This window comes from Capricornis sumatraensis, chromosome 10 (assembly GCF_032405125.1).
Source record: "Capricornis sumatraensis isolate serow.1 chromosome 10, serow.2, whole genome shotgun sequence".
NCBI lineage: Eukaryota > Metazoa > Chordata > Mammalia > Artiodactyla > Bovidae > Capricornis > Capricornis sumatraensis.
The window spans coordinates 40,940,337-40,965,857 of NC_091078.1; the positions used below are offsets into that span (position 1 = coordinate 40,940,337).

The window sequence follows — 25,521 nt, forward strand, 5'->3', positions numbered from 1 at the left end:
CTCATATATAGGGTCGTCATTACCATCTTTCTAAATTCCATATATTTGCGTTAATATACTGTATTGGTGTTTTTCTTTCTGACTTACTTCACTCTGTATAATATGCTCCAGTTTCATCCACCTCATTAGAACTGATTCAAATGTGCTCTTTTTTTAATAGCTGAGTAATATTCCCTTCCGTATATGTACCACAACTTTCTTATCCACTCATCTGCCAATGGACATCTAGGTTCCTTCCATGTCCTCGCTATTGTAAGCAGTGCTACAATGAACATTGGGGTACATGTGTCTCTTTCAATTCTGGTTTCCTCAGTGTGTATACCCAGCAGTGGGATTGCTGGGTCGTTTGGCAGTTCTATTTCCATTTTTTTAAGGAATCTCCACTCTGTTCTCCATAGTGGCTGTACTAGTTTGCATTCCCACCAACGGTGTAAGAGGGTTCCCTTTTCTCCACATCCTCTCCAGCATTTATTGCTTGTAGACTTTTGGATAGCAGCCATTCTGACTGGCATGAGATGGTACCTCACTGTGGTTTTGATTTGCATTTCTCTGATCATGAGTGATGTTGAGCATCTTTTCATGTGTTTGTTAGCCATCTGCATGTCTTCTTTGGAGAAATGTCTGTTTAGTTCTTTGGCCCATTTTTTGATTGGGTCGTTTATTTTTCTGGTATTGAGCTGCAGGAGCTGCTTGTATATTTTTGAGAATAATTCTTTGTCAGTTGCTTCATTTGCAATGATTTTCTCCCATTCTGAAGGCTGTCTTTTCACCTTGCTTATAGTTTCCTTCATTGTGCAAAAGCTTTTAAATTTAATTAAGTCCCATTTGTTTATTTTTGCTTTTATTTCCATTACTTTGGGAGGTGGGTCATTGAGGATCTTGCTGTGATTTATGTCAGAGAGTGTTTGCCTGTGTTTTCCTCTAGGAGTTTTATAGTTTCAGGTCTTAGATTTAGATCTTTAATCCATTTTGAGTTTATTTCTGTGTATGGTGTTAGAAAGTGTTCTAGTTTCATTCTTTTGCAGGTGGTTGACCAGTCTTTTAATGCTCGGGGCTGTGTTCCTGCTTTGCTGAAGATGTGCATGGAATGTCTTACTCTGGAACTTGTTGGCTCTTGGGTGGAGCTAGGTTTCAGTGTAGGTATCGAGGCTTTTGCGTGAGCTCTGGTCTATTAATGTTCCCTGGAATCAGCAGTTCTCTGGTGTTCTCAAGTTTTAGAGATAAGCCTCCTGCCTCTGGCTTTCAGTCTTATTCTTACAGTAGTGTCAAGATGTCTCCATTCATAAAGCACAGATGATAAAACATCTAGGTTAACGGTGAAACAATTCACAGTGAGGGACACCCAGAGAGGTTCACAGAGTTACATGGAGAAGAGAAGAGGGAGGAGAGAAACAGAGGGGACCAGGAGGAGAAGAGGGGGAGTGAAAAGGGAAGAGACGAATCTAGCCTGTGATCAGTTCCCTAACCTTTCTCCACAGCCCAGAACACCCTGAGAGATTCACAGAGTTAAGTAGAAAAGAGAAGGGGGAAGGAGGAGATAGAGGTGACCTGGTGGAGAAAAGGGAGAGTCAAAAGGGGAGAGAGCACTCAAGCCAGTAATCATACCCTGAAGTGAAAATGAATACTGAACATTAGATTCTTAAATTTAGGTACAGAATTGATAACAAATACCAAAAAGCAAAGGTTAAAAATCTAGAGTAGAGGTTAGACTCTCAAAAATCCAATATTAAAAATACAAAACAAAATCAATCACAAAAATTATAAAATATATATATGTATGAAATTTACTTTAAAAATAGGGTCTTTTTTTTTGCAAGGTAAGAGTAGGTTATACTAATGAAAATTAAAGTTGTAATAAAGGACTTAAATTTTAAAAAAAATTAAAAAGTGATAATAGTAAAAATATACCTATGAGTTTCTCTGGAGCTGTTGTGGGCAGTGTGGGATCAGTTCTGTTTCAGGTATTTCCTTGTTCCAGCTTGTACTTGTTCTTAAGGTCTATAGGTCCGCTCCAATGCATAGTCAGTGTTAATTAACTACAGGGTTTTAATCTGTTGTACCTGTCACTTCCAGAGCGGTTCCCTCTTTGTCTCTTTTGGCTTCCTCTGGAAGTCTCTTCAGTATCTAATTTCTGCCCTGACACAAGGGGGTGAAGGTGGTCACTTATTTAGGCTCACTTGTTCAGTTGTGTTGTGGGGAGGGAGGAACACAGCAAACAAATATCACTGGTGTGTGTGGGGAGTGCTCGCAGTGTATGGACCACACTGGGTCTGCCCCAGCTCCAGGTTGCTCAGGGGGGGCACTGTCCAAAGCGGACACTGTGTTTTGTGCACTTCCCAGGTCTGAGCTGCTAGGTTCAGGTTCTTGGGTACTCCACAGGAGCACAGACTCAGTTGGGTGTGTGTTTTGTGCCCTTCCCAGGTCTGAGCAGCTCAGGCAACTGGGTGCGTGGCGAGCGCACCGTCCCAGGTGGGCCGTGCATCTTAATCACCTCCCTGGTCCCAGCCGCTTGGTTTCCTGGGTGCGCTCTGAGAGCACCGTCTCAGGTGTGCTGTGTGTCTCCTCTGGGGAGCTGATCTCAGGCTGAGACCCTCCTGGCAGATGTCAACCATCCAGGATCCCAGGAAGACGTGGTTAGCAACTGGGAGCCCGCTCACAGTTTGGTGGAGGATGCCGGTCTCTGGGGCTGAGAATGGAGCAGCCCCTTACCTTCCGGCTCTGGCTGTCACCCGCCTGCCTCTCTGCCTCTGGCAGCAGGGAGGGGCCTGTCCAGAGCTGGCCAGCTCTCCTTTGGTATTTGCTCAGTCCTTTGTTCTGTGAGAGGGCCAGGCTGCGAGTTAGAGCCTTTTCTGGGAAAGTTATCTCATGTTAGCTCCCTCAGATTGTCCCCAGGGCATTCAGGCTGGGTCCTTACCCTAAGCACCAATTATGCCGCCTGCACCTCCCTGTCCAGCCCGCGCTGCTGGTGGTGGACGGGAGCCTCCGGGCTGCTTGCCCACTGCCAGTTGCAGTTAGGCGCGTATTCTGTGGGGTTTTCTTTCTCCCAGTTATGTTGCCCTCTGAGTTTCCAAAACTCCCCACAGACCCACCTGTGAGAGGGTTTCCTACAGTTTGGAAATTTCGCCTCCTTCACGACTCCCTCCCCAGGACAGGTCTCCATCCCTAAATCTTTTGTCTCTCTTTCTTTCTTCTATATTTTGTTCTACCTCCTTTTGAAGAGAATGGGCTGCCATTCTGGGTGCCTGGTGTCCTCCGCCAGTGTTCAGAAATTGTTTTGTGGAAGTTGCTCAGCATTCGGATGAACTTTTGATGAATTTGTTGGGGAGAAAGTGGTCTCCCTGTCCTATTCCTCCACCATCTTGGGACTGCCCCCCCACCGAAATAATAATTTACACTCAAGAAGACGTAAAGAAAATTCTCAATATTCCCAGAACTGCTGGCATATTAAAGAGAGAGTGTTTATTTACCCAACTCTTCTCTAATTGGACAAAGATTGGACAGTGTAGCTAATAGATAAAAATCTCACCAGTGCAGGAGAAAATACTTTTGATCAGCCCATCAGAAAGATCACTGAGCCTGGTAACCTGCCTGCCTTCCCCCCTCACCCCACGCATTCCTCCCAAACTGCTCCTCTTCCTCTCTCCTTTTTTTTTTAACATGGACCAGTTTTAAAGTTTTTATTGAATATGTTACAGTATTGCTTCCATTTTATGTTTTGAGTTTTTGGAGGCCAGGGTAAGGGATCTTAGTTTCCTTAATTCCCTGACCAAGGATTAAACTCGCAGCCCCTGCATTGAAAGGCAAAGTCTTAACAACTGCACTGCCAGGGAAGTCCCAGCTTCTTTTTACAGCTTGCTCTCTTCTTCATAACCTCACATACAAGTTCTCAGAATCTCCAAACGTTTCTCCCTCTTGTGTGTGGGACAGGGAGGCTTTATCAGTGAGCATAGGTGAGACGGTGGTTCTGTAACAAGTAGTCCCTTACACCTCAGTGGTTTAAAGGCAGAAGTTAATTTTGTTATCACGTCATGTGTTCATCAGGATTGTCGGCAGAATGCCGTGGTCCACACCATCCTAATCTAGGGACCCAGGGTGATAGGGGCTCCACCATTTGCTGAAGAAGGTAAGTCAATAAAGGCTCTTAAAGGTTCTCTGTGGAAGGGATATGCTTCCTTCTGCTCACATGTCTTTGGCTAAAACAAATCAAGTCAGCGTGCCTGACTCCAGGTAGGGAGCAAAGCCCAGTTCTCCTGTGAGCCTAGAGGTAGAGGAGGACTGAGTGTTGCTTGCAGACAGTAGGGCCTCCTACCACAGTCAGGATAGGGGCAAAGAAAACAGGGGAGACCACTGATTAATGTGCTAAAGTGGTTTTAAAGCTAAAAATAGAGATGAAAGTTAAGGTAGTGGTGGGGTCATGCTAATAGACTCAGCATCGTGAGATAATTAGCCAAGAATTTTTTCCCAGATGTTTGTTTTTACTATGAAGAAGGATCTGTTACCAAACCAGGTCCATTTGCCCAACGTGTAGCAAGCTGGACACTGAGATCCTGCGATGTACAATTTATTGACCAGGCAGCCAAGCAAGGAGATGGGAGGACAAGTCTCAGTCTGCCTCTCAAAAGTGAGGGGGTTGGGGTCTTCATGGGATAAGCACAATGATCTTAGGCATGGGGAGAGGTTATTGGAAGAATGGGGAAAGGTGGGGTAATCAGTGTTCTGTGCAGGTATGTCTGGGTTACAGGCTTCAGTGTGTTCAAAATTGAGGTGCTCAACTTGATCTGCGGGTTGAGTTTTCTGCACCTGACCCTGAAACGTCCTTCCTTGGGCCCTGTGCAGGCCCAGTTTGGGGCTGGTGATCCCAGCTAGCCTTAGCCACCTCTCACAGGGCAGGAGCTGGCACTACATACCTGTAGAACAGCTGGGCTACGAGAAGCTGGGAAGGTGTGCTGTTAAAGAGAGGAAGAAGGGCAGAATAACCAAAGCGAGCCTACTCCATTAAGGCAGGTGACCAGCAGAGGGGTTTTAACAAGCCGCTCCCCTGTCCATTGCTGTCCATACAAGACAGCTGTATCCTGCACAGGCTCCGCCCTGCGGAGCCAGAGGCCAGACTGCTTTTCGAGATGCTGCACGGCTAGGATGGCCTGGGGTTGAATAGTGACCGCTGTCCTTGGCCAGATTGACAAGAGAGTTTTCTTGAAGTCTCAAACTTCTGGCTAATTCCATCGATTGGTAACCATAACCAGGGGGTATATTGATCTAAAGAGTCACATATCTTGATGGCATTTGCAGTGTCATTATTTTCTCTTGGGAATTATGAATCCCCGTCTCCATCATTTCTAGATTTCTGATGTTCCTGAAAGAAATTTGTTCCTTTATGCCTTTTTTCCTTCTTTCCTTCCTTCCTCCCTTTCCTTCTCCTCTATCCCCCGCTTCCTCCCTTTCCCTCATGGCTTGTGGGATCTTAATTCCTCAACCAGAGATTGAACCCCCGGCCACAGCAATGAAAGCACCAAGTCCTGAGTCTGGAGAATTATTTAAATATGACTATTTACCCTCTAGAATTCTGCTCAGCAGTTGCCCCTTTCTAAACCCCTCACTATGCAGACCTTCCCACGTGCACTGCATGAGATACAGATACCGGTCTCTCCCTTACTCACTTCTCTTTCTTCTTAGTTTCTCATCAGTCCTTTCTTAAACTTTGAAACCTTAAATTAATTTTCTTCGTTTTTCTTCCATTCGCTGTTAAGTAGGCTTTTGTGCAACAAGCATATGTTATTGTTTGTTATCTAGGCATCTGGGCCAGTTTCACAGCTTTTAAAAACATGACTACTCTCTTGGTGGATGGATACTGTAAGGAACAGATATCCTTAATAATTATTTTTTTCTTTTCAGACCAAAACTAAAGACCAAAACCATCTTGATGAAGATGTGGGTATACAAGAATTTAACTTGGAAAAGGTAGGTGTTTTGAAATTATTTTTCCAGCTTTTAATACCAAAAATGCATGTGTTTCTATGTTGTCCAATGGTCAGGGAACAGTGACTGCATTAACTAGGTTGAACACTGTATAGTCATTTAAAAAACACTGGTTTTATGATTATAGTGTCCATGATACAGTGGTAGGAAAAACAGGGATGTTTGTGTTCTGTGGTTGTAACTTGGTTTTAAAAATGTGTGAGAAGGGGGGCGATCCTAAGATGGTGGAGGAATAGGATGGGGAGACCACTTTCTCCCCCACAAATTCATTGAAAGATCATTTGAACCCTGAGCAAATATCGTAAAACAACTTCTGAACACTGGCGGAGGACACCAGGCACCCAGAAAGGCAGCCCATTGTCTTCGAAAGGAGGTAGGACAAAATATAAAAGATAAAAAGAGAGACAAAAGAGTTAGGGACAGAGATCTGTCCCGGGGAGGGAGTCGTAAAAGAGGAGAAGTTTCCCAACACCAGGAAACCCTCTCACCTGCGGGTCTGTGGGGAGTTTTGGAATCTCAGAGGGCAGCATAACCAGGAGGAAAAAATAAATAAATAAAACCCACAGATTACGCGCCTAACTGCAATTCCCAGTGGAGAAGTAGCCCAGACGCTCCCATCTGCCACCAGCAAGCGGGGGCTAACAGGGAGGCGCGGGCATTGCTTAGGATAAGGTCCAGGCCTGAATGCCCTGAGGGCAGTCTGAGGCAGCTGACCTGAGACAGCAACCCAAACTGGGATAGCCAGAGAGAGAAAGAGGAAAATACAAAAAGAGGAGAGAGAGAACTTTCCTGCGAAAAGCTCTAACCTAAGGCACTGCCAGACCCGCTCAGAGAACAAAGGACTGAATGAATACCAGAGGAGGGCTAGCCGCGGACTGGCCCATCCCCCGCTGGAGGCAGGGAGGCAGGCAGGCGACAGCCAGAGCCAGAACGGGGCAAACTCAGCCCCTCTACCAAACTGCCAGCAGGCTCCCAGTTGCTAACCAACTCTTCCCGGATCTTGGATGATTGACATCCGCCAGGAGGGTCGCAGACAGAGATTAGCTCCCCAGAGGAGACACACAGCACACCCAAGACAGCACTCCCGAGTGGCTGGGACCGGGGAGGCGATAAGACGCACCCCTACCTGGGGAGAGTGCACTCGCCAAGCACCTGGTCACCTGAGCTGCTCGGACTTCAGAAGGGCACAAAACGCAGGCCCAACTGAGTCTGTGCCCTTGCGGAGTACCCAAGAACCTGAACCTGAGTGGCTTATACCTGGGAAGTGCATGCATCCCAGGGCCCACCTTAGATGGTTCTCCAGCAGAACAACCTGGAGCCTGAGCAGTGTAGACCAGGAAAGCACACGTGCCGTGAGCAGGGGCAAACCCAGTGCGGCCCAGACACTGCAGGCACTCCCCACACACGCCAGTGATATTTGTTTGCAGTGTTCCTCCCTCCCCGCAGCACAACTGAACAAGTGAGCCAGAATAAATGACCACCTTTGCCCCCTGTGTCAGGGCGGAAGTTAGACACTGAAGAGACTTGCAAAGAGAGGAGGCCAAAAGGAATGAAGAAGAGGGAGCTGCTTTGGAAGTGACAGGTGCAACAGACTAAAACCCTGTTAGCATTGGCTGCGGGAGAAGGCAGTGGCACCCCACTCCAGTACTCTTGCCTGGGAAATCCCATTGACAGAGGAGCCTGGTGGGCTGCAGTCCAGGGGGTCATGAAGAGTCCAACACAACTGACGACTTCACTTTCACTTTTCACTTTCATGCATTGGAGAAGGAAATGGCAACCCACTCTAGTGTTCTTGCCTGGAGAATCCCAGGGACAGGGGAGCCTGGTGGGCTGCCATCTACGGGGTCACACAGAGTCGGACACAACTGAAGCAACTTCGTAGCAGCAGCAGCAGCATTGGCTACATTGGAAGGGGCCAGTAGACCTTGAGAAGAAGTATACGCTGGAACTGAACTGACCCCACATTGCCCTCAACAGCTCCAGAGAAATTCCTATATATTTTTTTCTATTATCACTTACAATTTTAAAAAAAAATTTTAAGTTCTTTATTACTCCTTTAATTTTCATTTTTAAAACCTACTATTACCTTGCAAAAAAAAAAGACCCTATTTTTAAAGCAAATTTCATATATTTTTTTAATAACCTTTGTGACTTTGTTTTTTTTTTTTTAATATCATAAAAAATCCAATCTTTAGTACCCATTTTTACTTAGGAGTGTGATTAGTGGCTTGAGTGCTCTCTCCCCTTTTTGACTGCTTTTTCTCCCCCAGGTCACCTCTATCTCCTCCCTCCCCCTTCTCTTCTCTACTTAACTCCTGTGAATCTCTCTGGGTGTCCCAGGCTGTGGAGAACACTTAGGGAACTGATCACAGGCTAGATTGGTCTCTCTCCTTTTCATTCCCCCTCTTCTCCTCCTGGTCCCCTCTGTCTCCCTTCTCCCTCTTCTCTTCTCCATATAACTCTGTGAACCTCTCTGGGTATCCCTCGCTGTGGAGAATCTTTTCACCATTAACCTAGATGTTTTATCATCAGTGCTGTATAAACAGAGAAGTCTTGAGGTTACTGTAAGAATAAGACTGAAAGCCAGAGGCAGGAGGCTTAAATACAAAACTTGAGAACACCAGAAAGTTCCTGATTCCAGGGAACATTAATCGACAAGAGCTCATCCAAAAGCCTCGATACCTACACTGAAACCAAGCTCCACCCAAGAGCCAACAAGTTTCAGAGCAAGACTTAACCAAGCTAACTCTCCAACAATGCAGGAACATAAACCTGAGCACAAAACTTTAGGTGGACAAGAGTCACACCAAACCCATAGACACCTCAAAACTCACTACTGGAAACATCATTGCACTCCAGAGAGAAGAGATCCAGCTCCACCCACCAGAACACTGACACAAGCTTCCCTAACCAGGGACCTTGACAAGCCACTAGTCCAACCCTACCCACAGGGAGGAACCTCCACGATAAAGAGGATCCACAAACTTCAGCATACAGAAAGGCCACCCCAAACACAGCAAACTAAACAAGATGAAAAGGCAGAGAAATATTCAGCAGGTAAAGGAACATGATAAAAGCCCACCAAACCAAACAAAAGAGGATGAGAAGATAGGGAGCCTACCTGAAAAAGAATTCAGAATAATGATAGTAAAAATGATCCAAAATCTGAAAACAAAACGGAGTTACAGATAAATAGTCTGGAGACAAAGATTGAGAAGATGCAAGAAACGTTTAACAAGGACCTAGAAGAAATAAAAATCAGTCAATCAATAATGAATAATGCAATAACTGAGATCAAAAGCACTCTGGAGGGAACCAACAGTAGAATAACTGAGGCAGAAGATAGGATAAGTGAGGTGGAATATAGAATGGTGGAAATAAACGAAGCAGAGAGGAAAAAAGAAAAAAGAATTAAATGAGGACAACTTCAGAGACCTCTGGACAATGTTAAATGCCCCAACATTTGAATCATAGGAGTCCCAGAAGAAGAAGACAAAAAGAAAGGCTATGAGAAAATACATGAGGAGATAATAGTCGAAAACTTCCCTAAAATGGGGAAGGAAATAGCCATCCAAGTTCAAGAAACCCAGAGAGTCCCAAACAGGATAAGCCCAAGGCGAAACACCCCAACACACATATTAATCAAATTAACGAAGATCAAACACAACAAGTATTAAAAGCAGCAAGGGAAAAACAGCAAATAACTCACAAGGGTATCCCTATGAGGATAACAGCTGGTCATTCAATAGAAACTCTTCAAGCCCGGAGGGAATGACAGGACATACTTAAAGTGATGAAAGAGAAAAACCTACAGCCCAGATTACTGTTCCCAGTAAGGATCTCATTCAGGTATGAAGGAGTAATCAAAGCTTTACAGACAAGCAAACGCTGGGAGGATTCAGCACCACCAAACTAGCTCTTCAACAAATGCCAAAGGATCTTCTCTAGACAGGAAATACAGAAAAGGTTTATAAACTCGAACCCAAAGCAACAAAGTAAATAGCAACAGGATCATATTTATCAATAATTACCTTAAATGTAAATGGGTTGAATGCCCCAACCAAAAGACAAAGACTGGCTGAATGGACACAGAAACAAGACCCCTATATATGTTGTCTACAAGAGACCCACCTCAAAACAAAGGACACATACAGACTGAAAGTAAAGGGCTGGAAAAAGATGTTCAATGCAAATTTGGAGCCAAAAGAAAGCAGGAGTAGCAATACTCATATCAGATAAAATAGACTTTGAAATATAGGCCGTGAAAAGAGACAAAGAAGGACATTACATAATGATCAAAGGATCAATCCAAGAAGAAGACACAACAATTGTAAACATATATGCACCCAACATAGGAGCACAATAATATATAAGCAAATGCTAAGGAGTATGAAAGGGGAAATTAACAGTAACATAATAAAAATAGGAGACTTTAATACCCCACTCACACCTATGGATAGATCAATGAAACAGAAAATTGGCAAGGAAACACAAACTTTAAATGATACAGTGGACCAGTTAGACCTAATTGAAATCGATAGGACATTTCACCCCAAAACAATGAATTTCACATTTTTCTCAAACGCACACAGAACCTTCTCCAGGATAGATCACATCCTGGGCCATAAATCTAGCCTTGGTAAATTCAAAAAAATTGAAATCATTCCAAGCATCTTTTCTGACCACAGTGCAGTAAGATTAGATCTCAATTACAGGAGAAAAACTATTATAAATTCCAGCACATGGAGGCTGAACAACACGCTGCTGAATAACCAACAAATCACAAAAGAAATCAAAAAGGAAATCAAAATATGCGTAGAAACAAAAGAAAATGAAAACACAACAACTCAAAACCTGTGGGACAGTGTAAAAGCAGTGCTAAGGGGAAGGTTCATAGCAATACAGGCATACCTCAAGAAACCAGAAAAAAAGTCAAATAAATAACCTAACTCTACACCTAAAGCAACTAGAAAAGGAAATGAAGAACCCCAGAGTTAGTAGAAGGAAATCTTAAAAATTAGGGCACAAATAAATGCAAAAGAAACAAAAGAGACCATAGCAAAAAGCAACAAAGCCAAAAGCTGGTTCTTTGAGAGGATAAATAAAATTGACAGACCATTAGCCAGGCTCATCAAGAAACAAAGGGAGCAAAATCAAATCAATAACATTAGAAATGAAAATGGAGAGATCACAACAGACAACACAGAAATACAAAGATTGTAAAAGACTACTGTCAGCAACTGTATGCCAATAAAATGGACAACTTGGAAGAAATGGAAAAATTCTTAGAAAAGTACAACTTTCCAAAACTGAGCCAAGAAGAAATAGAAAATCTTAACAGACCCATCACAAGCACGGAAATTGAAACCGTAATCAGAAATCTTCCAGCAAACAAAAGCCCAGGTCCAGATGGCTTCACAGCTGAATTCTACCAAAAATTTAGAGAAGAGCTAACACCTATCCTACTCAAACTTTTCCAGAAAATTGCAGAGGAAGGTAAACTTCCAAATTGATCCTATGAGGCCACCATCACCCTAATACCAAAACCTGACAAAGATGCCACAAAAAAAAGAAAACTATAGGCCAATATCACTGATGAACATAGATATGAAAATCTTTAGCAAAATTCTAGCAATCAGAATCCAACAACTCATTAAAAAGATCATACATCATGACCAAGTGGGCTTTATCCCAGGGATGGAAGGATTCTTCAATACTCACAAATCAATCAATGTGATACACCACATTAATAAATTGAAAGATAAAAACCATATGATTATCTCAATAGATGCAGAGAAAGCCTTTGACAAAATTCAACATCCATTTATGATAAAAACCCCTCCAGAATGCAGGCATAGAAGGAACATACCTCAACATAATAAAAGCCATATTTGATAAACCCACAGCAAACATTATCCTCAATGGTGAAAAGTTGGAAGCATTTCCCCTAAAGTCAGGAACAAGACAAGGGTGCCCACTTTCACCACTACTATTCAACATAGTTCTGGAAGTTTTGGCCACAACAATCAGAGCAGAAAAAGAAATAAAAGGAATCCAGATTGGAAAAGAAGAAGTAAAACTCTCACTGTTTGCAGATGACATGATCCTCTACATAGAAAACCCTAAAGACTCCACCAGAAAATTACTAGAGCTAATCAATGAATATAGTAAAGTTGCAGGATATAAAATTAACACAGAGAAATCCCTTGCATTCCTATATACTAACAATGAGAAAACAGAAATTAAGGAAACAGTTCCATTCACCATTGCAAAGAAAATAATCAAATACTTAGGAATAAATCTACCTAAAGAAACAGAAGACCTATATATAGAAAACTGTAAAACACTGGTGAAGAAATCAAAGAGGACACAAATAGATGGAGAAACATACCATGTTCATGGACTGGAAGACTCAATAGAGTGAAAATGAGTACACTACCCAAAGCAATATATCGATTCAGTGCAATCCCTATCAAGCTACCCACGGTATTTTTCAGAGAACTAGAACAAATAATTTCACAATTTGTATGGAAATACAAAAAACCTCGAATAGCCAACGCAATCTTGAGAAAGAAAAATGGAACTGGAGGGATCAACCTGCCTGACTTCAGGCTCCACTACAAAGCCACAGTCATCAAGACAGTATGGTACTGGCACAAAGACAGAAACATAGATCAATGGAACAAAATAGAAAGCCCAGAGATAAATCCACACACCTATGGATACCTTATCTTTGACAAAGGAGGCAAGAGTATACAATGTAGAAAAGACAATCTCTTTAACAAGTGGTGCTGGGAAAACTGGTCAACCACTTATAAAAGAATGAAACTAGAACACTTTCTAACACCATACACAGAAATAAACTCAAAATAGATTAAAGATCTAAACGTAAGACCAGAAACTATAAAACTCCTAGAGGAAAACATAGGCAAAATGCTCTCTGATGTAAATCACAGCAGGATCCTCTATGACCCACCTCCCAGAATACTGGAAATAAAAGCAAAAATAAACAAATGGGACCTAATTAAAGTTACAAGCTTTTGCACAATGAAGAAAACTATAAGCAAGGTGAAAAGACAGCCTTCAGAATGGGAGAAAATAATAGCAAACAAAGCAACTGACAAAGAATTAATCTAAAAAATATACAAGCAGCTCCTGCAGCTCAGTTCCAGAAAAATAAGCAACCCAATCAAAAAATGTGCCAAAGAACTAAACAGACATTTCTCCAAAGAAGACATACAGATAGCTAACAAACACATGAAAAGATGCTCAACATCACTCATAATCAGAGAAGTGCAAATCAAAACCACAATGAGGTACCATTTCACACCAGTTAGAATGGCTGCTATCCAAAAGTCTACAAACAATAAATGCTGGAGAGGGTGCAGAGAAAAAGGAACCCTCTTACACTGTTGGTGTAAATGCAAGCTAATATAGCCACTATGGAGAACAGTGTGGAGATTCCTTAAAAAACTAGAAATAGAACTGCCATATGACCCAGCAATCCCACTGCTGGGCTTGCACACCTAGGAACCCAGAATTGAAAGAGACATGTGTACCCCAATGATCATCGCAGCACTCTTTACAATAGCCAGGACATGGAAGCAACCTAGATGTCCATCAGCAGACGAATGGATAAGAAAGTTGTGGTACCTATACACAATGGAATATTACTCAGCTATTAAAAAGAACACTTTTGAATCAGTTCTAATGAGGTGGATGAAACTGGAGCCGATTATACAGAGTGAAGTAAGCCAGAAAGAGAAACACCAATACTGTATATTAACACATACATATGGAATTTAGATGACGGTAATGATGACCCTATATGCGAGACAGCAAAAGAGACACAGATGTAAAGAACAGACTTTTGGACTGTGTAGGAGAAGAGGGTGGGATGATTTGAGAGAATGGCATTGCAACATGTATATTATCATATGTGAACTAGATCGCCAGTCCAGGTTCGATGCATGAGACAGGGCACTCAGGGCTGGTGCACTGGGATGGCCCTGAGGAATAGGATGGGGTGGGAGGGGGGCGTTCAGAATTGGGAGCACATGTACAACCATGGCTGATTCATGTTAATGTATGGCAAAAACCACTACAATATTGTAAAGTAATTGGCCCCCAATTAAAATAAAAACAAATGTGTGAGAAAAAAGATAGGAAGTAGTTCAGCTGCCAAGAGTGGCTATTGGTGTCTTTTTCTGTTTTACAAAATGTTTTTTATATATAATGTATTTTTTTAAGTTGTTGGGTTTTTTAATGTAACTATTTATTTGGCTGCACCTAATCTTCATTGTGTTATGCGGGATCTTTGATTGTGGTGCACAGGCTATGGCGTGCTCAAGCTCATAGTTCCTTGGCCTGTGGGATTTTAGTTCCCTGAGCAGGGGTCAGACCCATATCCCCTGCATTGCAAGGCAGATTTTTTAACCACTGCACCAGGGAAGTTCCAACAATGTTTTTAAAGAAAATAAACCTGTGTTTGAAGCAGCTGTGATAAAGGGTTTCTTGGTGTGAGTAGACATGTCTGGGGAGGTGCTTTGTTGCCTTTGCGGGTAACAGCTTGTTTAGGGCACATCTAAAGCACCCTGTGGACTTCCCTGGTGGCTGAGACGGTAAAGCGTCTGTCTAAAATGCGGGAGACCTGGGTTCGATCCCTGGGTCAGGAAAATTCTCTGGAGAAGGAAACAGCGACCCACTCCAGTACTCTTGCCTAGAAAAATCCCATGGACAGAGGAGCTTGGTGTAGGCTACTGTCCATGGGGTCGCAAAGAGTCGGGCACAACTGAGCGACTTCAGTTTAAAGCACCACAGAGCTCCGTGGGTTATCCTTGTTTTGTCACTGATTTGTGCGCAGAGAAATCTCAGCTTCAGCTGCCTGCATTAAATGTGGGAGAATGGTGTGGGGAAGTCATGAAGCTTTGTGAGAGTTCCACAAAGCCGCTTCCCTGCCACCATGACAGAACTCTTACGCGGTGTAGCCAGCCACTGCAGGTCACACATAGTAGCGTTGGGGGTGTAGCGCATCGTGTCTGCTGAGCAGTACCCCTCGGCTGTGTTCCCTTTGTGGAGACTTTGGAAGGTACTTGGGTCTGACTGTGCTTTGTGTCTGCAGGCTCGCTTGGAAGTGCACCGGTTTGGGATCACAGGCTATGGGAAAGGAAAGGAGAGAGTCCTGGAACAGGAACGTGCCATTATGCTGGGTGCTCGGGTGAGCGGCTGCCTCTGCCTTCCACCCCCAGCCGGGTTACAACAGAGGGGAACACCGAAACAAAGCAGGATGGGGGATGCTGGGAAGTGTTTGCAAGATAAAAAATGATAAGTGTACTTTCTCGTTTCAGCCTCCCAAAAAGAGTTATGTGAATTACAAGGTTTTGCAGGAGCACATCAAAGAAAAGAAGGCAGTGAAGGAAGAAGAAAAGAGAATGGTAGGTGTCATAGCCTCTTTATTAAACTAGAATGGAAAGATGGTGCCAGTCTGCTGCAGTGCAGTGCTGGACCCCTCTGCTTGGAAAGCAGTCTAGGCGACAACAGGCCTACAGTTAAATAACCATTCTGTCCATTTGAGTCAGCTGCATTTTGTGATACCAGCCACGTAATCTGACTCGTTTACATGAAGGGGTTGCTTTGAAATGGCCAACTCCTGTTCGGATACTGTGAGCTACTCTGATCCTTTCTCTATGTCAAGTTGTCCCTTCTGCCTTTTGCGTTACGTAGAGCACACGGACTTAGGACAAACCACAAGGGCATGCGGATGTTGTGTTCCCTCCCTTTTGCTTAAAATGGAAGGTTTGACCTTTCTGCTGTTCATTTTCTCTGAATGGCCTTTCACAGTCTTGAAAGGGTTTTAGGATGAAACTTTGAGTCTGTTACCTTTAATATGCCTACTTGAAAAAATATTAAAAATAAACGGTATTTCTGTTTCTTTTGGTGACAAATCTCTTGCCTTTTTTTGAATCTCCATTATGCGTTATGGATACATATTTTTTCCTTGATTCTGAAATCAGGCCAAGGACACAGATATTTTCAAGAAAAAGAAGAGGAAAGGGCAGGAAGACAGGTAAGTGATAGTTAGGCACTGGGGTGGAATGATTTGGATAAACCTTTTGGTTAGTTCTGAAGGTGATACCTCGAATGGATGTGGTGTTTCTAGCCTGGTGCAGCGCCGCACTCTCTCTCTTTTATCCTAAATCAGGCCCTTGGGAGGGGAGACAGGATTTAGTGAATTGTCCAAGATGAGGTGACTCCCTCAGAATTGAAAAAGGAACCTATTTCCAAGCGCCAGACATGTGCAGTGACTGATGGGAAAGCTGGGACCAAAGTTTCCAACAAGACCTCTGTTCCCTCCTAAGAGAGGTACTGCTGGGTCAGCGTGACCGGCCGGGTCTGTGCTGCCTGCCTGTCCACAGCCACACAAGGGAGAGCACTGGGGTCTGAGTAGTGGAACCTTGATTTTCTGCCATTCTGCTTATTTCTTAGCTTCATTCAAGCACCTCTTTCTCTCTTCTGAAATTACTGTTTGAAAATCTGCTTTTGTCTCCAGCTGGAAGCTGATCAGTTGTTTCTGGCGGTGTGCTCTGTCTTCCGCTGTGTGCTGGGCACATAGATGTTGGGGGTACAGCCATGAGCACATTGAGGGTCTCTGCCCTGGAGGAGCTTACATTTCAGGGCGGGAAACACATTAAAACCTATAAACAGATACATAGGGCTTGTCAGGTCCAGGCAGGCTTCGTGAAAGCGTTAGTCTCTCAGCTGTGTCGATTCTTTGCAGACCCCGTGGACTGTAGTCCACCAGACTCTTCTGTCCATGGGATTCTCCAGGCAAGAATACTGGAGTGGGTTGCCATGCCCTCTTCCAAGGGATCTTCTCAACCCAGGGATCGAACCCAGTTGCAAGCAGATTCTTTACCATCTGAGCCACCAGGGAAGCTGGCAGGCTTCGTGAGGAGGTTGAAGTTTAACACACTATGAGGCAGTGTCACTGAGGGTGGGCTGGTGTGTTGTTCCAAGGAAGCCACATTTGAGTCTTGAGAACTGAATAAAGAGGAAGATCTGGAAAGACCTGGTAGCAGATTATTCAGGGTAGAAGAAACCAGTGGAAAGGCCCTGAGGCAGGAGGCAGTTCAGGGACTGCAGGAAGGAGGGTGGTACTACATTGGGTCGGGGGCTGTGCCTGGGAAGAGCTGAGAGTTCACAGGAGCAGACCCAGGTGGCCTGGTTGTGGTGCTGGAATCATTTGTTTAAAGCTTGATTACAGTAATTTTCTCTTACTTTAAATGTAGGAAATCAAAAAAGAAGAAGTCTGCTCCAAGTATTTTGTCAAGTGGACGGATTGGACAGGTTGGAAAATTCAAAAATGGGACATTGATTCTGAGCCAAATTGATATCAAGAAAATAAATTCTTCCAGAGTGGCTAAATGACATTACTTTATAAAACAGAGAAATGGGAAAGTGCCAAATGGACTGAAACTGGACCCCTACAAGACTTCCAGATTATTCTTATTTATTTTGTATTTCACAGACTTTTTTATCTTAAGGAAAAGAAATAATTAATTTCTAGCTGCTGAAGTATCTGTTTTTTTTATGATAACCACATTGGGCCAACTGCAATGTGAATGTGAAGTCAAATTATTGAGAAGAATGTTTAATATTCCCCAGCGAGGTTCACCCAGGTTTCACTTTGACTGGTGCCTTTTGCGTTTACATGTAGATATTTCATAATTTTACAGATTTGTAGATGCTAATAATTAGCTTAAAATTGCTTTTTAATTTCTAAACATGTTTAATCATGAAAAAATTAAGAATGTGATAATTTGTCAGTTGTTTTGGGGGAAAAGCAGTTTAAATTTTCAGCCTACCTAAGGTGTATAAAATCTACTTTGTAAGAAGCTGTATAAATAAAACACAACTTTTTGATAAAAATGAACATGACTATTAAACAACACAACCAATAAGTTAGACAAATGTTATCTCCTTCAAAGTCATAACTTGGGACAGCCATACATATATTTTTAACTAGTATTGCCCTTATTGAAAGTATTGGAACTTCTTAAAGCTTGTGACACTTAAAAAAAGGTCTTCATTTTTGGCTGTTATTTTTTTTTTCCCACTGTCCAAAAATTCAGATCTAAACCTAATAAATAATAAAGTTTTGGGGAAAACAGAGGGGTACTTTTCACCACTGGCTAACTCTCCTAAGTGACTCATAAATTGACTTGGAAGGCATTTGCATTGTTCAAAATATATTTTGACTTGAAGCAAAATTGGAAATGTTTTATTAAAACACTGGAAGTATTTTTTTTTTCTGGTTTATTTTGAAAGGCAGCATTCATTGGGGTCTATATTTTGGCAGATTTATTTCAGTTCGTTTTTGGCTAGGCTGAGTCCTCTGTCCCTGCATTGTTGCATGTGGGCTACTCTCTAGTTGCGGTGCAAGGGTTTCTCAGTTGTGGTGGCTTCTTGTTGCAGAGCATGGGCTCAGTAGTTGTGGAGCACAGCCTTAGCTGTTCTCCTGCGTGTGGGATCTTCCCGGACCGGGGATGGAACCATTGGCAGGTGGATTCCTAACCACTAAGACCACCAGTGAAGTCCTTGGCAGTTTTTAAGTGGTTTTTTTTTTTCTTTTTTTTTTTTTTAAGAAGGTGTGAAATAGTCGTATCCAACTCTTTGCGACCCCATGGACTGTAGCCCACCAGGCTCCTCCTTCCATGGGATTTTCCAGGCAAGAGTGCTGGAGTGGGTTGCCATTTCCTTCTCCAGGGGATCTTCCCGACCCAGGGATTGACCCGGGTCTCCTGCGTTACAGGAGGACGCTTTACTGTCTGAGCCACCGGGGAGCCCACCACACATGACAAAGCCCTGGGAAAAATCTGAGGAGCCGGAAATGACCTACTGGAGTGGGTACCCGGTCAGTTTAACTCCTTACTGACAGGGAGCCAGGAAACCCAGCAGTCCCACCTCACCCCACCTCCCATGAGCCTTTGTGGCTCAGATAACTGAGCACTTGGCCCAACTCTCGACCAGAGTCCCAGGCTAGTCAATTCTGGAAAAGCATGCAAGCTCCTAGTGTAAATTGCTTTCCTTGTTTCTTGTTTCACCTTTTAATTTATGGGGTAAATACAGAGGAGCCATGTAACCACTGGGTGCACTGGAAATAGGTCTAAGGGCGACAAGCAAGCCTGCATGGTCAGGACTGATGATCACGTGTAAGACCATGCTGCTTATTTCCCCGCTCATGAGGCTTCCTCCAGCAAGGCTAGCAGCAGAGAGAAGTGCCAGTGGAGAACAGTGCTGCCGTGGAAGGAGCCCACGCCTGGGGGAGGCTAAGTGCTTCCTTGCTATGCCTTCCATACGCAGCACCCTTCCCCCTTCGCAGGGCGTCTCCCTGATCATGGATACACCTGGGTGGATCGGTCCTGGTGCCATACAACACTACCACCACCTGCCCTTAATCCCAGGCACCGCTTGGGGAATTCTTGAGTCATCCCCACAGTGCTTGGCCTTGTGGACAAAGAAGGAAGCAGAGAGCACAGCTGTGTTTCACTGAACCAAGGCTCTTGCCCGGGCAACAATGGGCACCAGCTTGCAGAGGTAACTGACCCTGACCGGCAAGCAGAGGCAGGGCTACAGTCACCCAGGGGGCAAGGAGGAGGCTGTTCCCAGGTGCTCACCCAGATGTCTCTGGTGCTCCCTGTCCCCAGCGTTGGTGGTAAATCAACAAGCACGGGACCCCTGGACTGAGAAGGGCCTTGGCAACCTGAAGCTCAGGTCTTCCCCGCCCCTGCCCCTCAGGGGATGGGAGTCCGGATCAGGGATGCTGGGGTGGCGGGGTGGACGGAGTCCAGGCAGACGGTGAGGGCCTGTGCAGCTCCAGGACCAGCCAGCCTGCCTCGTCTCAGCTTCCCTCTTTGCGACTCTTGGAGGAGCCTCTCCCTCAACTTGAGGGGAACCTGTGTGTGGCACAGGGCATGGACTGGTGAGCCCTGCCGTGTCCCTCCAGACCCTCTGCCAAGAGCGCTGAGGTACCTGCTTCAGCAGTGAGCTCTTCTCAGGGACGCCCGTCCCCTGTAATGTCCCAGGCACTGATGACTGACGTCCCAACTCTGGGCGACTGAGCTGAGTGGCTGAGGCCTTTGCTGGGTCTCCCTTGGCCAGATTCCGCTTCCTTCTCTTAATGTGGATGCCAAGAGCTCCCTCTAAGGGGTGTCCTGCTCTCAGAGTCCGCAACTGGCCCTGAAACCTGGCTAAACCACTCGGTGGTCCGGCAGGTGACAGAAGGCTGACCAGGTCGCCGGCTGTGGGGCACGGGAGACAGCTGTTGTTGGGAAGCACAATTTGAGGAAAGTGACAGTTTTCAGTCACACCAGGCTCAGTCTGTGGGTGAAGGGGCTGGTCAGTCTCCTTCATCCTCCCAGGCCAATTAGGACATTTTCCCCAATCTTGGCTTCCACTTGCAGCCCATGATCAACTTTTCATTCATGAATTTATCTCAGCCATTTGTTAACTCTTTCCAATTAACTTGCAAAAATGAGTTTCATGAACTGTTGGAGATGGTGCCTTATAATTGAGAGTCATGTGGTGCTAGTGGTAAAGACCCCACCTGCCAGCGCAGGAGACAGAAGTGAGTTCGATCCCTGGGTCAGGAAGATGCCCTGGAGGAGGGCATGGCAACCCACTCTAGTATTCTTGCCTGGAGAATCCCATGGACAGAGGACCCTGGCAGGCTACAGTCCATGGAGTCACAAAGTCGGACCCGACTGAAGCGACTTAGCATACAGCATATGTAATCACCTCATGATTTCCTGAGCACACGCCGAGAAGCACATTGACCTTGGGCCTCCCCGGGCCCCCACCCCAGCCCACTGCAGCCTCTTCCCCATCCAGCTGGCACTTACGCCACTTTGAAGAGAGGCAGACCTTGCTGCTGAGCAGTAAGCACAGATCGGACATTGTTTTTCATCTGTTGGCAGTGTCAAAAGAATTTATTTCAAATCTGCTTAAGCTTGTGGTAAAACTCAAGTTTTCCAAAAGGCGATACACAAAGTCCAACCAACCCCCAAAGACCAGAAAGCACAGTGTTTGCAATTCAAAAAATACAAACGCTTGGGATACCAATACAAAAATTAGAAAAAAGTTGCATACCGTCCCCCCACCTCCCTCCTCCGGGTTTCCAGTGGAATGTGAACACCAACAGGACCAAGAGCTGCCACCCTGTGGCAGCAACTCCCGACAGACAGTGGGCGCAGCGGGGGAGGGGGAAAGCAGGGTAAAGAAAGACAGGAAGATGGAGCTTCCGTCATCGACAGCTAAAACAAGGACACGAAGCTTTTTGCTACCTTGAAAATTCCTTTGCCAACGTTAAACACACATCTCTCATGCTTAATACAACAGCTGAGTGTGAAAGCAGCAATTCTACATCATGCATTTAATGTTTTCTGCTTTGCTCACTCTGCGCTTCCCCTTGGTGCTGAGAAAACCCCGGGGCCTGGGATGTCCAGTCACCACTGAGGAGTTGGAAGGGCCCTTCCCCAGCTGCAGCCTCACCCAGGAAACACCCACTACACTCCTGTGTCCACAGCTGCCAGCAGTCACTATTCCAGACCCGAAGCCTGTCTTGGATCCTCTCCTTGGAGGCTTCCTGAGGTCCTAGTCTGGGGAGTGGCGCCCAGGAGCTCCCTGGGTCTCCCAGCACCCGGGCCAGGCAGCCCTCTGCTCCCATTGAGAGAAAGCGGTGCCTCCTGGCTTAGAGACTTGCCTGTAGTCTCAGCTTCCAGCTACTCTGACTCAAGTCAACATCATTCATCAAGAAACCGATGAACCCCACCCCCCCGCAACAGGTAGTGCAGATGAGTCCCAGCCCATCCTGCCTTCCAGATGGTAGCTCGGTTGTGTGCCTTCTCATGCTTAGATGTTGGTTTTCAAAACCGTTCCTTCTGCGGAGATCTTTGAAAACAGAGGAGAAACATCGTCAGCCGAAGGTCCCCTTAAAAGAGCTAAGATAACCACAAAGGCAGGAAGGTGGTCACTCTCTTTCCTTGTTTCAAGGCAGCTTCTGCAGGCAGATGCGTAGCCTGCGTGCAGTGCTTCACACAGTGCCATCGAAGCAGGCCGTTCTGAGAACAGGAGCGGTTGTCCTGTCTCCCTCTGCTCAGGGGAATCTGGTTTTACGCACTCCTGGCCAGGCAGCTGTGTAATCAACATGTGCTCCTGGACGGAAGACATGTCAGACAAGGCTCAGGAAAGTCATCGCGCAGGCTCTGTCCTCCAAGTGTGAACCGTTGGCCTGGACTCAGCAGATGCAAGTCTCCACTTTGTTCTTGAAAAGCGTTACTCTACGATCATCACAACACACCAGATGAGGTAGGTTAGTGTGACCGCGCCCACATCCAGGTGGGGAGACTGAGGCACAGAGAGACTGAGGAGGTGTGGCCCCACCCGCATTGGGTTGAAAGAGAGGCATTTCTGATGGCTGAGCCTGGCATTCTCCCCCAAATCCACTCTTCTCTGTTTTATAGTCCATTTAAAGTTCAAGCTGTGGATCAATGAATGTGACCGATGAATAGCCAGGAGCTCCTGGCTTGCTTGAGAAAGAAACACTGTGGTTTCCAGGATTTGCATAGGCCTTGAGTAGCTTCCTGATGATGCCTGATTTGACATTTTGACCAGTTGAAGGCCACACACCTACTAAGACGTTCCTGCAGCTTCTAGTCAGAAGTGGGCCGGGAAGAACGCAGATGCGGAGTGTTGCTTTCTGGGAATGGTGGTAGGTTGGAGACCCTTCAGGAATACAAAGTGAGACCTGACGGGCTGGCTTCGCTGAGAGGCTCCCCCGTTTTCCTGCCCTGTCCCTTCTGGCAGGACACTGCAGACTTGGGAAGGCCTGGTCATGAGTGTTAGGATGAAGCCCACAGGTTTGTGGTTCAGGCTGTCTGGGGACCACAGCATGGATGCCCCCACACACCACTCTGCGTATCGACCCATGACCAGCTGCTAGCATAACCCAGTGGTTCTCAGCCAAGGAGTCCCCTGGGCATACTTGGCAACATCTGTAGATCCTTTTAAAGCTTTTTTTTTTCAATTAGTTGTTTTTTTAAATATATTTTATTGTTTATTTTTGGCTGCACTGGGTCTTTGTTGCTGTGTGCGAACTTCCTCTGATTGTAGCACGTGGGGACCACTCTCTAGCTGTGGTGTGCAGGCTTCTCACTACGCTGGCTTCTCTTGTTGGAGAGCATGGGTTCTAGGGTGTGTAGGCTTCTTGGGCTTAGTTTCCCTGCAGCATGTGGGATCTTCCCAGACCAGGGATTGAACCCATGTCCCCTGCGTTGGCAGGTGAATTCTTAACCACTGGACCACCAGGGAAGTCCTGTAGACACTTGTAGGTGTCACAACTAACTTGCAGCACTACTGGCATCTACTGAGGGGAGGTGAAGGATGCTTCTAAACATCCTGTGGTGCACAGGACAGGCCCCTGCTGTGCCAAATGTCAATAGTGCTGAGACAGAACTCCTGGCATCACCCACAGCCTTGCAATACTTTCTCAGTGTTGACATGCTGAGTGCTTTGGGACTTGTATGTGGATACGATACCTCACAGCCGGCAGCAGCTTTATCTGTAAGCAACCTACTCACCTGTTCTGAAATGCGCCTTCCCAGGGGACCAAGCCTTTCAACTAAGGCTTGGATGCAAATATCTCTGGAAAAAGTACACATGACTCCTGCATCCTGGTCCCTTCCTGAGAATGCTCTGGTAGGCAGAGGGCAGGGGCACCAGAGGGGCAGGGGGCCATGGGGCGCCTGAGGGCGCTGTCAAAGCTACAGAGTCCGTATAGTGCTGAAGACTCATCCCAGACTGTGTACAGTTTGATGGGTTTCAGGTTGGTTACTCTGTGTGGCAGGTGGGATTGTTATTTTCCCAAATAGGACAGAGCAGGAAAAGCGGCTGTGTGTAATGTCTTACCTTGCTTTGAATTAGGAGCTTGGGTGCTACGCAGTGAGATGCTATTGGATAATTTTTAAAGAGATTAATTCTAAAAGGAAAGGCATACACTTTGACAAAACCTGCTCACTAGCAAAGAACAAACTGCAGATCTATGTGGCTGGGGCATTATTTACAATGAAATGGAACTTGACATCTTAAATTAGTTTGAATTCCTTTCTCACTGAAACTGCTCAATAGACAAACACCAAGTTATCCTTCAACCAAAGCATCATCTTCATACCACCTTATGTACAGAGATGACACCACATTGTAAAGGAACAGGGAATTCAGTAGCAGCTGAGAACCCCTGCAGTAGCTCTGAACCCCAGGCTTGAGAGCATAACATGAACCATGAGTTGTTGTTGAGTCCCTCCTTCATTCTGTTGGTGCCTCAAGAACACGTGGACCTGCCTTCTCCCGGTGGTCCATTCTTGCTCCTAGAAGTTGTTTTGTGCTGAGGACAGGAGAGTGGCTGTTGGACCACCTGACGTGGTGCTCGGTTTCAGCTGTATTGCTTCTGGCCCTGGAGGAGCCGGGAAAGGCAGGTACTCGCCTGCTCCTGCACTCAGGGCCTTGGGGCCGCTGCTGCTGCTGGTGGGAAGGAAGCCATGTTATTCCTCAGGAGGCCTTCCTCCTCCCTTGCCCATCTCCCTCTGACCCAGATACTGCTCTCCCAAGGGTGCCGCCAAGTGCAGGCTGATCCGAAGGAGCTCCTCCCCGAAGACGCAGAGCCTGGGTTGCAGAGTTACCCCGCTTCGATGATCCTGGGAGCTCCCAGCCTCTCACCCAGACTCCACTGAAAGGAGCCACTTCCGCCGGGCCGTCTGTGGCCGACTTCCTGGCCACACCTCACTCCCAGCTCACTGGGCTCGTCTTTCCCCAAAGACACTCCCAACGCCGATGCTTCTGGACCTGCTGGCCTCGGCTTCCTGCCCCGGGAAGGCAGGGGCTCCTCTGGGTGGGGCCTCCAGGCTTCAAGAACTTTCCCCACCCTCCACGTGGAGTCCCCCAGTGCCGTGACCCCGGAGTGAGATGAAAGGATGCTGGGGGCGGAGAAGAGACAGGCAGCTGCGAGGATGCGGATGCCATGCCCGTCGCCTGCCGGGCTCTGGCTGGAGCTCTGCGGGGTGCGGAGCCCCTCCATGTGCCCTGGGAACCACCTGCTGGATGGAAAGGAGGAGGCTGGACCTCAACTGAGTGGGTGGCTGCCAGGACCTGGGCAGCAGGGGCTTAGACAGCACCAGGAGGCTCCTGCAGACGTGGGCGGCCAGTCTCCCTGGCCACCTTGGTGGGCACAGTTGGGCCGGCAGTCTTCATCTGGGAGCAGGGGCTTGAGGTAGGCTTGTCACATCTGCTGAATAGAAGCTAGTAGGGTCTGCACAGCGCTGGCTGGGCTGACTCGGAAAGCAAGTGCAGCATCTAGACGAGCAGGTAGGACCAAGTAGACACAGTCGGTGCCGGTTTACGGGCTAAGTTTTATAAAAATCCAAGCCAGCAAATAGACAAGTTACTCCTCGACCTCAAAAATAATGCTTGATAAAATATATTCTTTTAAAAAGG

At 45.9% G+C, this 25,521-nt stretch overlaps 1 protein-coding gene across 3 annotated transcripts in view; it reads left to right on the plus strand.

The window, feature by feature from the left end:
• FSAF1 (40S small subunit processome assembly factor 1) overlaps positions 1-18,224 on the plus strand; it is a 32,573-nt gene extending 14,349 nt beyond the window's left edge. Inside the window, exons 4-8 of one of the 3 annotated variants that reach the window (XM_068982386.1) lie at positions 5,906-5,958; positions 15,098-15,193; positions 15,324-15,410; positions 15,990-16,042; positions 17,265-18,224. In XM_068982386.1, coding sequence (XP_068838487.1) covers positions 5,906-5,958; positions 15,098-15,193; positions 15,324-15,410; positions 15,990-16,042; positions 17,265-17,403 — 428 coding nt within the window. In that variant the 3' untranslated portion in view covers positions 17,404-18,224. Of the gene's footprint in view, positions 1-5,892; positions 5,959-15,097; positions 15,194-15,323; positions 15,411-15,989; positions 16,043-17,264 lie in introns of all 3 variants that reach the window. The other 2 variants (XM_068982385.1, XM_068982387.1) reach the window with 2 other exon arrangements.
• The last annotated feature ends 7,297 nt before the right edge of the window (positions 18,225-25,521 follow it).